This window comes from Metarhizium brunneum, chromosome 6 (genome assembly GCF_013426205.1).
Source record: "Metarhizium brunneum chromosome 6, complete sequence".
Taxonomy (NCBI): Eukaryota; Fungi; Ascomycota; class Sordariomycetes; order Hypocreales; family Clavicipitaceae; genus Metarhizium; species Metarhizium brunneum.
In genome coordinates, this window is record NC_089427.1 from 898,408 (window position 1) to 912,680 (window position 14,273).

A 14,273-nucleotide genomic window follows, 5' to 3' on the forward strand; every position below is an offset into this window, starting at 1 on the left:
TACGTTGGGAGCCTGCGAGTCAAGGAGGAAAGGTGCTTCTGACGACGCAATTTTTCTCGAGTGATCCTCATTGGATTGCTTGTCACCAAGTTGAAATTATAAACAGGGTGCAAATTGAAGGCGGCAGACGTATGCTTTCAAAATCTAGACCCGAGGGTGAGTCGTTAAAGGAAACCGGCCATTGGCCTTGGCGAGAGAGTGGAGGAGTGAAGACAGGGCGAGATGCTATTGTTTGTTTACTTTACCTATTCACGGGCCACAGTCAATGTTGTATTTTCATTCAAGGTTTGCAAATAGCCGAGGACAATACCCAACAACGCAAACGAGCATCTCGGGATTCGGACAGGGGGCCCTTCTCGACTGGAAGCCTTCGTGAGGCAGCACGAGTGAAAGCAAGAATTGCTGCTGCTCCGTTTGCTCTATCCATATTCACAGGCTCTTATACCGGTTCCCTACCCTCTGTGAAGCTATTGACGAGTCCTTGTTGTAGTAGTGAACGTGTCGAGATCCTGCCTCAACGGGTATAAATTGGCACGGCTTGCCCATGTCCATTGAACGCACCGCTATTTTCCGCATAAATCTTTTACCCTCAATTTCACCGAATCTCTAAACACATCGATTCATCCCTTCACAACGATCCCTCGGCCAGCTGCCAGCTCGACATCCACAATGCCGCGCGGGACTCGAGCCTGGTCACTGTTCCCAGAACACCACGGCTCGGTGGAAGATCTCCTGCAAGAGGAGGGGCTCGATTTCGATTTTCAACACACCGACAGGGAGTCTGGCCATATCAAAGAGTATGATACCAATGTCATGGGCCGCTTCGCCTGCCCCAACGCAAACTGCACCCAGCAAGGCTGGTCCAGCAAGAAGATCGCCGTCTGGATCCGGCTGTACTCTGGCTCGCGATACAATGCGAGGGTTTACAATCAGCGGTGCAAGTCCTGCAACTCGCTTAGCCGACCAACTTTAGATGACTCGTACGCGGAACGAATTGCGTACCGTCTAAAGAAGTGGTCCAACATTGAGGTTAAACCACCTCCCTCTTCTGGTGGGAATGGAAAACCGCACGAGAGGGATCTGTGTGAGGGGTGCAAGAATGGTCATTGTGCAGACGGAGAGCTGAAGGAGAGGATGAGATCGTTTTGTTTTTAGCTTTTTTCTCTGGGGATGTGTAATCAAGAGTTGTCTCATGTCGTGGACTTGTGGCTAGGATTGGTCAATTGGGAATTGGTGCCTTTGTCGGTTGGGACCCCAACACAACTCTGTTTTCTTACCTTTTCATTCTCACTCGACTTGGGCAATACGCCAAAAGGAAGACGAGAACAAAACCACCACATTTACTCCTCTTCTATTCTAGAGATGAATGAATTTCGTTTTTAATCTTGTAATCTCTGCGCCTCCAACCATCGCGCGTCGCATACGCATCGCACCCATGTGACAGTACCGCTGCAATATTAGCCTTGGCCACACGTCGTCATCAAACACCCAGGCTGCAATGGGGACGTTTATCCGGGTTCTGGGATGGGCGACACTAGTTTCCATCGCGATTTCGGTGAATACTGATACATCCGACTTTGACTGGAATGCCGTCGAGCCCTCGTGGCATCTTCACTATTCACCATGCTACGACGGGTTTCAATGTGCTCGCCTTCTCATGCCATTGGATTGGCTTAATACCGAACCGTCAAACGAAACGGTAGCTCTGTCCATGATCAAATTACCAGCTGCCGTGGACTGCAGCGATGCCTCCTTTGGCGGCACTGTCATCACAAACCCCGGAGGTCCGGGCAGTTCTGGTGTTCGCCACGTCCTTAAAAACGGCCGCTACATGCAAACCATGATGGATGGCGAGAAGCACTTTGAGATCATGTCCTTTGACCCAAGGGGCGTGGCACATAGCAAACCAGCCGCAGATTGCTACGCCAGCGAGCCCGCGCGAACAGCCGCCGCCTGGCAGAGTCGAGGCTTCACCAATTTCGACGCCTCTGCCGAGAATCTCAAGTACCAAAAGGCATTCGCGGCTGCGCGAGGCCTTCAATGTGCAAAGCCCGGCCCCCACGGCTACGCCATTCAAGAGTACATGGCTACGGCGTCGGTTGCTCGCGACATGGTCCGCATCATCGATGAGATTGAAAGCCTACGTCAGAAAACACTGGCACAAAAGCTCCAACACGAAGCTCAAAAGCCCGTGACCAGCAAGCCTGCTAATGTGGCGAGACTGCAATACTACGGGACTTCGTATGGCACCTTTCTCGGAAACACCTTCATGTCCATGTTTCCAGGGCGCGTGAAGCGCATGGTTCTCGATGGGGTGATAGTTCCAGAGGACTGGGTTGCGGCGGTAGGTATCTCACCACGACCTATACTGAGTTGGAACAAGACCGTCTAATTATCAAGCACGTTAGGACTGGCACAATTCCCTTCTGGATAGCGAGAAAGCGCTCGAATACTTCTACCGCTCGTGCTTTGAAGCCACGGCCAAGTGTCCCTTGACCAAGTCATCCGACCATTCTTGGCATTCAATACGGGACAGAGTGCGTACATTGCTTGGCGAGCTGGAGGCCAGCCCGAGACCGGTCCTGACACAAGGGGGAACAGAAGCCATCATCACAGCTGGCATGGTTCGCTCGTCCATCTTCAACGCGCTCTACCAACCCGTCGACAAGTTTGAACCGCTGGCCGAGTCACTGGCGAGTGCATTACAAGGCAACTACACCTTACTTGTTCAAAACACGGGCCTCGGCCACCCGGCGGATGGATGTACCCCCAAGAAGCCAGGTGAATACAACTGGCTTGGTCTCTCGTCCTCGGCGGTAGTATGCGGTGACGCTCAAGACGTGACGCATCACGATGAGCGCTACTGGCAGGGCTACTTCGAAAAGCTGGGAGACCGATCTCCGGAATTCGGACACCATGTTGCCAAAATACCCTTCACGTGCTCCGGATGGAAGAGCAGGCCGAAATACAGATTCACCGGGCCATTTTCGTCCCCGCAAGCAGATACCAGCGACAAACAGGAACGACCCTCCGCGCCGGCTCTGTTGTTATCTAGCTGGATCGACCCTATCACGCCGCTCCAGAACGCGCACAGGGTGTCAAAGAGCCACCCGGGGTCCAGGGTCTTGTCACAAAGGTCCGTGGGGCATTGCGCCTTGTATTCGGCGCCGAGCAAATGTACTAACAGGGTGGTGCGGACGTACATGGCCACTGGTGCACTTCCGGATGAAGGCGCGCAGTGCGAGCCGGATTGTGTGCCCTGGGAGCAGTGTGATGACGAGAGAACGTCGCTGCCGCGGTGAACGGGAGTGCGTACACTGGGAAGCAAGGGTGTTGAAACCAAACAACGTATTTGTATGCAGCCGTGCCCATCCTAATATGGATACGTTTCTTCAGAGAGGTTGTAGACTCTCTCTAATTATCCGCGGATACAGAGACTTGTACTTGCAGAGTAAACCTGCAGCCGTTGAGACTGGAGCTTCTCCATTCATTCACACGCTCTCTCTCTTTGAAGTCGTGGCGGAAACCCAACATGCTTTTACACCTACCTAGCTCCTCGGGCCATGTGTGAAATCGCCCGAATCAACTAGGCACAACTACAATCACCTCGTAGTAACCCCGTGACAGTATACCGGAATTTCTCACGGCGTAACAATATCAAAGTTCCTATCCCCCGGATCCAGCAGCCCCCCGAGCCTCGCCAGCACCGAGACATCCCCGTCAATCTCGATCCCAGCCGCCCTCAAAGCATCCGGACCGCGTCCCAAACCCACCAGGGCACAAAGCTGCCTCCGCGTCGCCGAGAGCGTCACGTCCGGGCTCGCCTCCCGCCTCGCCGCCGAATACACCAACACCCCGTTGGACAGCCACAGCCTGTACCGCTCGCCGGCGTCCACCAGCACCACGTCAATCGCCAGGCTCTGCCCCCACGCCCTCGGCCCGTCGACCCTGACGGCCAGCGAGTCAAACACCATCTCGGGCGTGAGCTGGCCGACCACGTCCCCGGAAGCAGTCGACGTCGGGGCGCCAAACTTGCCGCCGCGCAGCTCCGCCGCCCCCGACATGTAAAAGTTCCGCCACGGCCCGTTCTCGCTCCCGTAGCCCAGCTGCTCGTACGTGTCCGCCAGCAGGGCCCTCGCCTCGGCGTGCTCGGGCTCCGCAAACACGACGTGGTTGAGTATCTCGGCCGCCCAGCGGAAGTCGCCCTCGCCAAGGGCCTCCCTCGCGCGGTCGACGACCTGGCCCGCGCCCCCCGCGAGCTTCAAGTACCGCCGGGCGCGGTCGGCGGGCGGATGCTCCCACAGATGGGACGGGTTGCCGTCGAACCAGCCCATGTAGCGCTGGTAGATGGCCTTGACGTTGTGGCTCAGGGAGCCGTAGTACCCGCGGGCGGCCCAGGCGCCCTCGAGCGCCGGCGGGAGCGCCATGGCCTCCGCGATCTCGGGCCCCGTGAGCCCCCTGTTGAGCAGGCGGAGCGTCTGGTCGTGCAGGTAGCCGTACAGGTCGCGCTGCGAGGCGAGGAAGTCGACGGCGCTGCGCTGGCCCCAGGTCGGCCAGTGGTGCGAGGCAAACACCACGTCGGCGCGGCCGCCAAACAGGTCAATCGTCTCGGTGAGAAGGCGGCTCCAGCGGTGGGCGTCGCGGACGACGGCGCCGCGCGGCGTCAGGATGTTGTGCAGGGTGTGCGTCGCGTCCTCGGCGGCGCAGAGCGCCCGGAACTGCGGCAGGTACACGAGCATCTCGGCCGGGGCCTCGGTGTCGGGCGCCATCTGGAACACCATCCGCACGCCGGCGGCGATGCGCTCCTCGCCCGTGGTCCGGACGGTGTCGTTGGGCGCGATGAGCGTCAGCGTGCCCCCCGTCGGCGCCGTACATGTAGCCCGCCCGGCGGCTCATGGCCGTCCCGGCAAACACGTTCTCCGACACGGCGTGCTCGAGGAACCCCTCTGGCGCGATGATCTTGATGTCGTCCCGGTGGACCTGGTCCTCTGTGACGAAGCCCTTGACGCCGCCAAAGTGGTCGGCGTGGCAGTGCGTGTAGACAATGGCCCTGATGCGCCGGTGCTTGCCGCGATGCTGCTGGTACAGCTGGAGCGCTGCGGCCGCCGTCTCCGAGCACGTCAGCGCGTCGATGATGACGAGGCCCTCGTCGCCTTCGACGAAGGTCGTGTTGGACAAGTCTAGGCCGCGCACTTGGTAGATGCCCTCTGTGACCTGGAACAGACCGTCCAGCCGGCAGAGCTGCGCCTGTCGCCAGAGACTGGGGTGTACGGTGTCCGGGGCCTCGTTTTCGAGGAACTTGTACGAGTCATTGTCCCATATCACGGCGCCGGCGGCATTCGTGATGACGTTGGGCTGGCGCGTCCCGATGCGGCCTTTTGTCGCATTTTGAAAATCTGTCTCGTCATCGAAAGGGAGGGATTGGCGGGCCTGTTGGTTGTGAGCGCGGATTACTTCTGCTGCTGCCTTGGACGCCATGGTGTTGCGTAAAGAGCTATTCATCTGACATGGCGGGCTGAGGATGGGAAGCGTGTACAAGGTTTGGGGCCCAGGGTACCCTTTTTATGTGAATATGGGCGTTTGATTCTCTGCAGCCAGGATGTGACATTCATCATGTTGGCGTGATGCTCGTGTAATTGGGGAGCTGAATTGGCCAGTGTTGGGTATTAGACTTTAGCCACATACGCCAACATGTCTTTTGGACAGACGGCAAGCCAAGATGGCAAGTCGTCGTTCTCGTAAAATGGGTAGCTTCCTCGTTGTATGTTTTTTGCAGCTGTTTGCTTTCGGGACGTTTGATTCAAGGCCCTGCCCAGGAGGCAAGTCGTGCATTTCGGTCATGGTCCAACGATCAAGGCCCCATGCCCCAGGACAGATAATGGTAGCCATGACGAGCATCGCGCTGGCTTTCCGAAGCCTCCGAATTTACCTGCGTGCCGAAAAGACGGCCATTCTCGACTCGTCGACGACGCCGGAGTAAAAAAACGCCATTCTGCGGATTCCGCGGTGCCAGAAGGGAACACGGGCTGGCTGAAATGGGGCGTCGCGGAGCTCAACTTGTAAACTGCTGTACTGGAACTCAGACTTACAGCCACAAGCTGGAAACGAGTCGTTCCATTTATACACGGCGGTATACAGTGTATGTATTAGTGAGAACAACCCACGCAGTAAAGAGTCTTCCTTTGACTTCAGTAGCGATACTTGTATAAGCCGACGCCGAAGCAATCACAAGTTCTCAGTCACCCCAGCCTCAATCCCCTCCATTATATTCAACAACTCAACTCAGACCCTGGTACTGAGTGCCTCTCCCTCCTCGCCAAGCATTGTGCTCGGCCAAATCTCCGCCTCACGGTTGGACATGAACTTGCCGTGCGTCTCGGGCGCAAACACACCAGCCATCAGAGTGCGCGACCCCATCTTGCTGCTTCTCGCAACAGCAAGGTGAGAAGCAAAGTTGACACAACGTGCACTGTCGTCGTGGTCTCGTGTCCATCGTGAAGCCCATGGTGCATGATTACAATGCCTGCATTGTTGAGCAGCACGTCGAGGCAAACTCCTCGCTTTGGAACGAGCATAAATCGAGCTTCCATACTTCCATCACACCGTGTCGCGGCGTCGCTCTCATTGTCTACCCTGGCCGCGGCTCCTAGCTACGTTGCGACAGGCAATGATTACTTTTGTCGCGTTGAGACGGATAAAGTGACGGGCTGCTTCAGGCCAAAAATTCCTGCGTATGCAAGCGCGTTAGATGGAAATGACGCCCTTCCGCTGTAAACATGTGATGAACTGAGTTGGGGGAGGGAAGGAAACGACTTGCCGGTGTTTGCGCCGGTGATGATGACCGGCACAATCCTCGTCAGGGCATGGCAGGGCCTTGAATTGCGCTACGAGGGTGCTGATGACTGCCATTTGACGAGTTTGCGCGCCATGTTTGGCTGGAGTTGCGAATTGCGATGCTGGACCACGGTTTTTTGTTGATGAAAATGGATGATGAAGGATGGTGAAGTTGCTGGCTGGGGCACAGGGTGTGTTCATTCAATGTTGGGACATCGAGTCATTCTGCAGCTGCACGAGACACCATGTGCAGACCTTCCATATATACACCAGTCTGTTGCCAAGTGCCAACACATTCCATAAAAGTTAAACACATCAATGGTCTATTTCGGGCCATATTTGGTCATTTCATAGCCGACTAACAATATATATATTATGGTGCTACGTGCTATTCAGGCAGATTAAAAACCGATGCAACTTGAATTATAGTCTCATCGACTCCATAATCTTCGCTTTATTGCAGTTTTTATTACTCAGAAATTAGCCCCAAGTTGGTCAATTTGTACTACCAAAATACTAGACTCTTTAATGCTCAAAGTAGACAGTATGGATATTATCCTAGACTCCTACTCATGGCAGTTGAAAAAATGATACTAGACCAGACTTATGTCCAAGGACAAGAATGTTATTCCATCGCGCCGCACATGTGGCCCTGTAATCTGGCGGAAGACACAAAAGATTATGTCCATCTCGAGCTATCCAATCTTCAGTACTGGATATAACATCCGCTGAGCCTTCGGCCTCGGTAGGTTTGGCATTATATTTGGAAAGTGACTCAGGAAACTTGTCCGATCCCCATTTGCAGACGTCGAGCTGGCTGACAAGTTCTCTACAAATATTATCCGATGATCTCGTCCGATGGCCATCTTCACTCAAAGCCCACCTGACAAGATCATGATATTGGGCGGAAACAGGGCCGACGTAGAGTTTAGACTCTAGCTTCTCGGCAGCTGATGCGGCATTGATAACGGCGGATAAGCCTGCTTTTCGTAGATGAGTCTCGAACTTTGAAAGTAAAGGAGCCAGACCATCTGGCATGCGGGAGAGCAAATTGACCGTACGAGCCATATCTTCTTCTCTTCCGGTGTCGAGTAAGGACTGAAAGTTGTTTCGAAGAATTTCAGAATGCTCGGCAATGAGAACTTGGATACAAATCTGCCTCAACGGATCTGCAGTGTTGTGATGGAGACAAGCCCGCACTAATTCATCCTCTTCATCCAGGCGTAGCTCGGCCCTCCTCATATACTCGACAACACCATTCTCCGCGAGATAGTGCTTGCTTTCCGCACGGTAATACAGCCTCGTTGCTTCCAAGAACGGTGTCTCGAAATAGTATCGATATGTCGTTAACGGGTCATCGTGGTCAATATCCAGCGAAACAAAGGATTCAACAACCCGCTTGATTATGCCATTCTCGATGATCTCGCCGTTTCGCTTCCTTTCAACCAACCCCAGGACACCCTCTATGATGTTCTCGGAAATACTGCCGATTATCACGCTCCTCCATTGGACAAGGTGGAGGGTGTAGACATCGTAGATGCTGGTGGTGCCTTCCTCAGTCGCTTGTCCAACGAAACGATCGAGATACTGGAACATATGATTGATATACTTGGCGGCTTCGGTATAGCGGGGCCATTCTCGATTGTAGAAGGTGAGCAGCCCTTCACCAGTATGAGCCTTGGTTTCGTCAATAACTTGTTCGAGATAATTCTTCAAGTAGTCTGCCAACTTTGTGAAGAGATAGTCAGCGCCATTGAATACTAGAAACGGTTAGCTGAGCAATGTATAAATTATATCGGGACCCATACTTATGCGTATGGAGAGTGGTTTGTTCCCAGCGGACACATATTGAATTGCGCAGAGGTTGTGGACAGCACTGCAAAAAGTCAATAACGGGCAACTGATAGAGGCGCAGAGTGATGGAATGCTGACTCATAGATATCCATATACTATTGGTGGAAAGTTATTGTTATCCTTGAGTCGCAGAATTGTATTGTGAGAAGTAATACGCACTGTCGCCATGTCTATGACCTTCTGCGCCTCCCGGTTGAAAATAAATTTTGAAATGGATTCTTGTATGTACTTCCACCTTGGATGAGTTAGCCTTGTTTTGCCTCGATCTCCACCCGTAGATGAGCAACTCACACAGACTCTTCGTTGTATTTATTATATTGGGGAGGCGTTCTCGATAGATTTCTCCTAGGCTCGCGTGAATTTCTAGGTATAGTCTTCAAGTGACTCATTGTCTCCAAAACCGTACCGTCCAGTGAGAATGCGACGGCCAAGAAGTCATGTGTCCTTATGCTATTCACTTTGTTGAGGTCTAAAAGCGATACCGTCCCGTCGGTCAAAGTCGACGCGAGAACCTTGCCGTCCGGGGAGAAGACGACGGCTCTGACCCAATCCTGGTCATGGGTCCTTCTATCGGCGTCACAATACCGTTCCCTTAAAATGCTCGAAGCTGAATCCTCGTAGATCGACGTTTCGTCATTCCTTTTCTCGACATCCCAGAGACACAGCGTCCCGTCGGTCGAAGCCGACGCGAGCAACTTACCGTCTGTTGAAAAGGCAACAGCTCTTACCCAATTACGGTGGCCTTCAAGCGTCGTTAAGGGAACACTTTCATCAATGCGCCAAAGCCGTACCCTCCAATCACTTGAACCTGAAGCAATTACCTTGCCATTAGGTGAGAAGGCGATGGCCAAGACGTAACGGCTGTGGTCTTCAGTGGTTCCTTCGTCTCTTATAATGTGGTTCCGGTATGCAAGTGTTTTTATGAGAGTGCCTTCATCAACATCCCAAAATCGCACCCTCTAATCGCTCAAACCTAACGCAAGTATCTTGCCATCAGGTGAGAAAGTGATAGACAAGATATAGCGGCTATGGTCGTTAATTGTCTGTTGGTCTTTTGTGGTGTGGTTCTGGTGTTCAAGTGTCTTTACGCAAGTGCCTTCATGTGTATTCCAGATCCGTACGGTCCTATCGCTAGAAGCTGACGCGAGCCACGTTCCGTCGGGAGAGAAGGCGACAGCGTTAACAGAGCCATCATGACCTTCGCGCATCTGTTCAGAACCCCCCATGATGCCGTCCCACATTCGCAGTGTCCGATCGCTCGAAGCTGCTACGAGTATATTACGATCAGCTAAGAAGGCAGTAGAATTGAACCAGCCACCAGGGCCCTCAAACTTCTGCGTATTATCAGTGGTGATGTTCCACAACCGTAGTGTCCGATCGCTTGAAGCTGTTGCCAGTGTAATGTTGTTTATGAAAGTTACAGAATTGACCCAGTCGCCATGGAACTCTAGCATCCTTATTTGAGAGCCTGTATCTGCGTCCCAGAGTCTCACGGCCTTATCACTCGAGGCCGATGCAAGGAAACGACCGTCTGTCGCGAAGGAAAGGGCAGTAACAGAACCATCGTGGTCCAGTGATGTCATTATGGGGGTTCCCTCTGCGATGTTCCAGATGCGGACTGTGCGATCAGATGAGCCTGATGCGAGCACTTTGCCATTGCGCGAGGAGGCCAACGCATTCACTGAACCACTGTGAGACTTTAAAACCGTCTTGCAAATGCCGTGGTTAATGTCCCAGAGATTTATGGTCCAATCACTTGAAGCTGACGCGATTGTACTGTTACTTAAGAAGACGACAGAGTTGACCCAGTTTCTGTGACCCTCGAGCGTCCTTATATGATTGCCTTCATTAACACCCCAGACCCATACTTGACAATCGCTGGAAGCGGACACGAGTGTATTACCGTCCGGAGAGAACGCTATATCCAACACATAACCGCGGTGGCCCTGGAGCGTGCGTTTGTGAGCCCCTGTAACATCATCCCAGAGCCTTACAGTTCTGTCGCTTGAGGCAGATGCCAGTATTTTACGGCTCGATGAGGAGGCGATGGCATTAACCGAACCACCATGACCCTTGAGCGTGTACAAACAATGATCCCAGCCAATTCTAGCACCTCTTAAGGTCGGGATATCTGGGTACCTCTCGACTCCTAGTCTCCTACTAACCTGGCTGTCTGTCGGGCAGAACGTAAGCGCGGCGCCGTAAGTCTGCAAGGGAAACCGCTCGATCATAAAACCGTAGCTCAGAGCAAATCTTTCGGCGTCTCTCAGGAATGCATCGAAGTTGGAGGCGGCATCGTATCTTGACTGCTACACTTTCGCTCTGGGGAGCAAATACAAGCAAGCGCAACAAACATACCAGTAGTATAGTCCGAAGCTGTTTGATGGATGATATGCCATCTGAAAGTCTGCCCAGTAGAGATAGAGTCTCAATCCAGTGAAGTAAATGCTCGTCAAGCAATGTCTTGACCTCCTTCAACAGAGCAGGCATCTCTTGCAGTAAAGCCTCATTCCTGTCTTCGTCGATGATCTGTCCCAAGTCCTGTTGAAAGCTTTGAAGGTGGTTTACCCAATTCAGACAGGCGTACTCAAGATCTGGCGGAATAAAATTGTTGATGGCGTGCCCAATATCGTTCGTTGTTGTGCTGTAGTCCCCATTACCGTACATGTCTCTATGCAGCCCATGGGAAGGCCCCTTGCCGTTCCTTTTCATCCGGTCCATACAGTTCCTTGTTAGCATCATATGTGTTTCTAGGGCATCCACCCGAAATGCGCCTTCTTGGTCTAGAAGGTAGTCTCTGAATGACTCGTGTAGTATCTTGACGGGGCCCCCATGTTGAATGTCGAGGACTGCATGGAGATTCGGGAGCAAACAATCGACATCGCGGTCGTTCTTGCCAAGAAGGGCCGCTAGGCACTTGGAAGAAAGCGGGGTAAAGAGAAGGAAAATGGAGCGAAGTACGTCCTCGAGGAGCTGTTTCTCATGTCTATCAAGGCCGACCGCTGCCTCGTCAAGGACTTCCTTGTACATGTGGTTGAATTTCTGGTCAAGCTTGGATGCGTTTTTGACATTGTCCAACCAGTGCCTCAAACGTGAGACTGGGTTTGTTGATATCATCACATTGTCGACATACCGACAGACCGTTGCGGCGTAGATTGTTACACGGAAATCGCAGGTTACACAAGGGCTACGGTCACGGGATTAGGGCAGAAGGTCCTCACCGACTTCTTGTATAAATAGACGGCTTTGGTCCCTCAAGGCCTTGAGGAAAACCAAGGACCTTTGATACCAAAGACTGTTATTCGATAAATTGAGCTATTGACTCCGAGCCCTCTATCGAGCTCTTGTCACAGTATCGCTCTGGACTGCCGTCTAAGAAAGCCCAACATTGAATCTCAACTAGCTCGACTTTGAATATGGACGTGTCTCCAGGCCATCACAAATGAGGCACACTTGTCGACAAGGACGGCCAGGAGGTTAAGAAGACGACCCGCGGCTGGATTTACACCTGCTCTGAGCTAGACTTTCTCCGGACGGTACCGTATCATTACAATGCCTGGTCAAACTCTGTTCTTGAGCGGTATCTTTTCCACCCGTGCGTCATCTCCCTCCGTTATCAAGGCCTCGGCTCACAGTTCAGCAGATTTTACAGCCATCTGGCTCTCCATGTACCCCGTACGGTGCCTCCAGCTTTACTGAGTGTCCTCGGCCTGGTATGTTCATGTATTGCAGCTGCCACTACCATATGGCATACCTCGACTCCGTCTGGCCTGGTACCCTCATGGGTCTTTTACTTGGATGCCGCATGCGTAATGTATTGCATTCCGAAGCTCAGTATTGCTCATCAGCGTCTCTAACCACATGTATCAAGGTTGTACCACGCTTTCGATGCCTTGGACGGCAAACAATCATACAGGACCCAAAATTCCGAGATTGAGGAATGCTACGACCATGGATGCGATTCCATCACCAGTGTGCTCCAGACAATAGTTTTGCTAACTGCCCTCAACATGACGAGCCGCGCAACAGAACAGCTATCCCTGGTCATGATATTATTACAGATTGCATTCTTTATGAAACACTACGAAGCCAGCGTCACGCATACTGTGGTCTTTTTAGACATCGATGTGACCGAGGTGCAGTGCATCGTGGCAACATTGCTGCTCCTTACCGGCATGTACGGGCAGGGGTTTTGGTCAGAGACTGCTGAATGGGCTCCTGGCCTCCATGTATATCGAGCATCACTCGTTCGTACTCGCAATAACCCCCATGTTTACCATACATGCACTAACTTGTCTAGCCGGTTGGCATCGCTGTTGCCGGCTTCTCCGCAAGCATACTTCACTCCATGCTCGTCGTGTTTTGCGGCTACAAAACCCGACTGGAACAGGTTGGCATCGCGATTCCAAGGCGACCCTACTCGTACAAGCCGTTGGGCCAGGCCGCAATAACGACATGCTGCGCAGTTTTTGCTCACGTTTTCGGTGCGGCAAAGCTAGACGTGACGCTCTTTGTGCTTGCGTACGGATTGGCCTTTGCCAAGATCAGCATAAAGCTCAATGTTCTCAGCAAGGCACGAGCTGATGTCCCATGCATCGATACCGCTTTGGTCTTGACCATGTCGTTGACTCTTTGCTACGTGCTCGCCTTGGGCAGGGCGTCCCGCACAACGGCAACATGCTTGATTGCGTGTATTGTCGCGGTGGGCGTGGTCGACATTTTGGTGTTTTCAGTTCTGGCAACGTGGGACTTTGAAGAGGCGAGGGGGATCAAGGCATTCAAAATTTGTCATGGTGGCAAATATATCAAGCCGCCCTGCGATGGCTTCTACATCAATTCATCAAACCTGGACGATATGAGACAACAGTGGCTAGAGCTCCAAGAGAGGGAGCCCGACCTCCTTCACGCCTTGTACTGTCAGTAGGACGACGCCGGGCCTGCGCTATTGGGACAAGGGCTTGTGTTGAAGATATTTCTGGGCACGAATATCCCCAGGTCTTGCATGGCCCTCGAAGAATTCGGCGCGAGCGGCCAAGCAAGCCACTTGTCTTTGGAATCCGCACCTCGTGGTAGGTTGCCGTTCTCAAGCCGGTACTTTCCGACCCATAAACCACCTGTGTAACGGACTGCTCCTCGTGTAGGCAGCACGTGGTGATTAGGACGGGCCGGTGAGTCAGGTCCGTGTTCTGCCTGAGAGAGGAAGTCTGTGGCAACTATGAAGGGATCTGCTGTCTCGTCGGCGACAAAGGCGTTGCCGGGCCCAGCAATAAAGTCGACTCTCTCGACCGTCTCTGTATACCTCCCATCATGTAGATTTCGGCGGCGCCGGCGAAATGAAGCGCAGCCACGGTCGTGCTTGGAATACAGCCTCCAATCGGCCGAGTACATACAATCGCACGCCGAACACCAGCGACTTTACCTTGTTGCCCCGTGATATATTTTACGCGCTATGTGAGCTCTTCTATGTGAATAAAACAGATTGAAGTTCGCAGAATCGGTCATATGGCTTAAATTTGACCTGTTATTCTTTACTAGGTCCTCGGTTCACAAAGGGATCCAGCGCAATGCTCTGACTCATATCTTCA

General features: G+C 52.9%; 5 protein-coding genes across 5 annotated transcripts; 3 read left to right on the top strand and 2 right to left on the bottom strand.

Moving 5' to 3' along the window:
• Positions 1-669: 669 nt before the first annotated feature.
• G6M90_00g096160 (uncharacterized protein) lies at positions 670-1,155 on the top strand (the record flags this gene model as incomplete). Its single annotated transcript, XM_014691230.1, has 1 exon — positions 670-1,155. The coding sequence occupies one exon, from the start codon at positions 670-672 to the stop codon at positions 1,153-1,155; it is 486 nt and encodes a 161-aa protein (XP_014546716.1).
• Positions 1,156-1,498: 343 nt separating this feature from the next.
• On the top strand, positions 1,499-3,302 carry G6M90_00g096170 (uncharacterized protein; the record flags this gene model as incomplete). The annotated part of the gene is made up of 2 exons (XM_066131505.1): positions 1,499-2,344; positions 2,409-3,302. The coding sequence occupies 2 exons, from the start codon at positions 1,499-1,501 to the stop codon at positions 3,300-3,302; spliced, it is 1,740 nt and encodes a 579-aa protein (XP_065987603.1).
• Positions 3,303-3,641: 339 nt separating this feature from the next.
• On the bottom strand, positions 3,642-5,478 carry BDS1_2 (Alkyl/aryl-sulfatase BDS1; the record flags this gene model as incomplete). Its single annotated transcript, XM_066131506.1, has 2 exons — positions 3,642-4,805; positions 4,915-5,478. The coding sequence occupies 2 exons, from the start codon at positions 5,476-5,478 to the stop codon at positions 3,642-3,644; spliced, it is 1,728 nt and encodes a 575-aa protein (XP_065987739.1).
• A 1,926-nt stretch (positions 5,479-7,404) lies between these two features.
• On the bottom strand, positions 7,405-11,718 carry HET-E1_10 (Vegetative incompatibility protein HET-E-1; the record flags this gene model as incomplete). The annotated part of the gene is made up of 4 exons (XM_014691227.2): positions 7,405-8,594; positions 9,095-9,647; positions 9,810-10,994; positions 11,047-11,718. 4 exons carry the CDS (start codon positions 11,716-11,718, stop codon positions 7,405-7,407), a joined length of 3,600 nt encoding a protein of 1,199 aa, XP_014546713.2.
• Positions 11,719-12,698: 980 nt separating this feature from the next.
• On the top strand, positions 12,699-13,612 carry G6M90_00g096200 (uncharacterized protein; the record flags this gene model as incomplete). The annotated part of the gene is made up of 2 exons (XM_014691226.1): positions 12,699-12,935; positions 12,989-13,612. 2 exons carry the CDS (start codon positions 12,699-12,701, stop codon positions 13,610-13,612), a joined length of 861 nt encoding a protein of 286 aa, XP_014546712.1.
• Between the last annotated feature and the right edge of the window lie 661 nt (positions 13,613-14,273).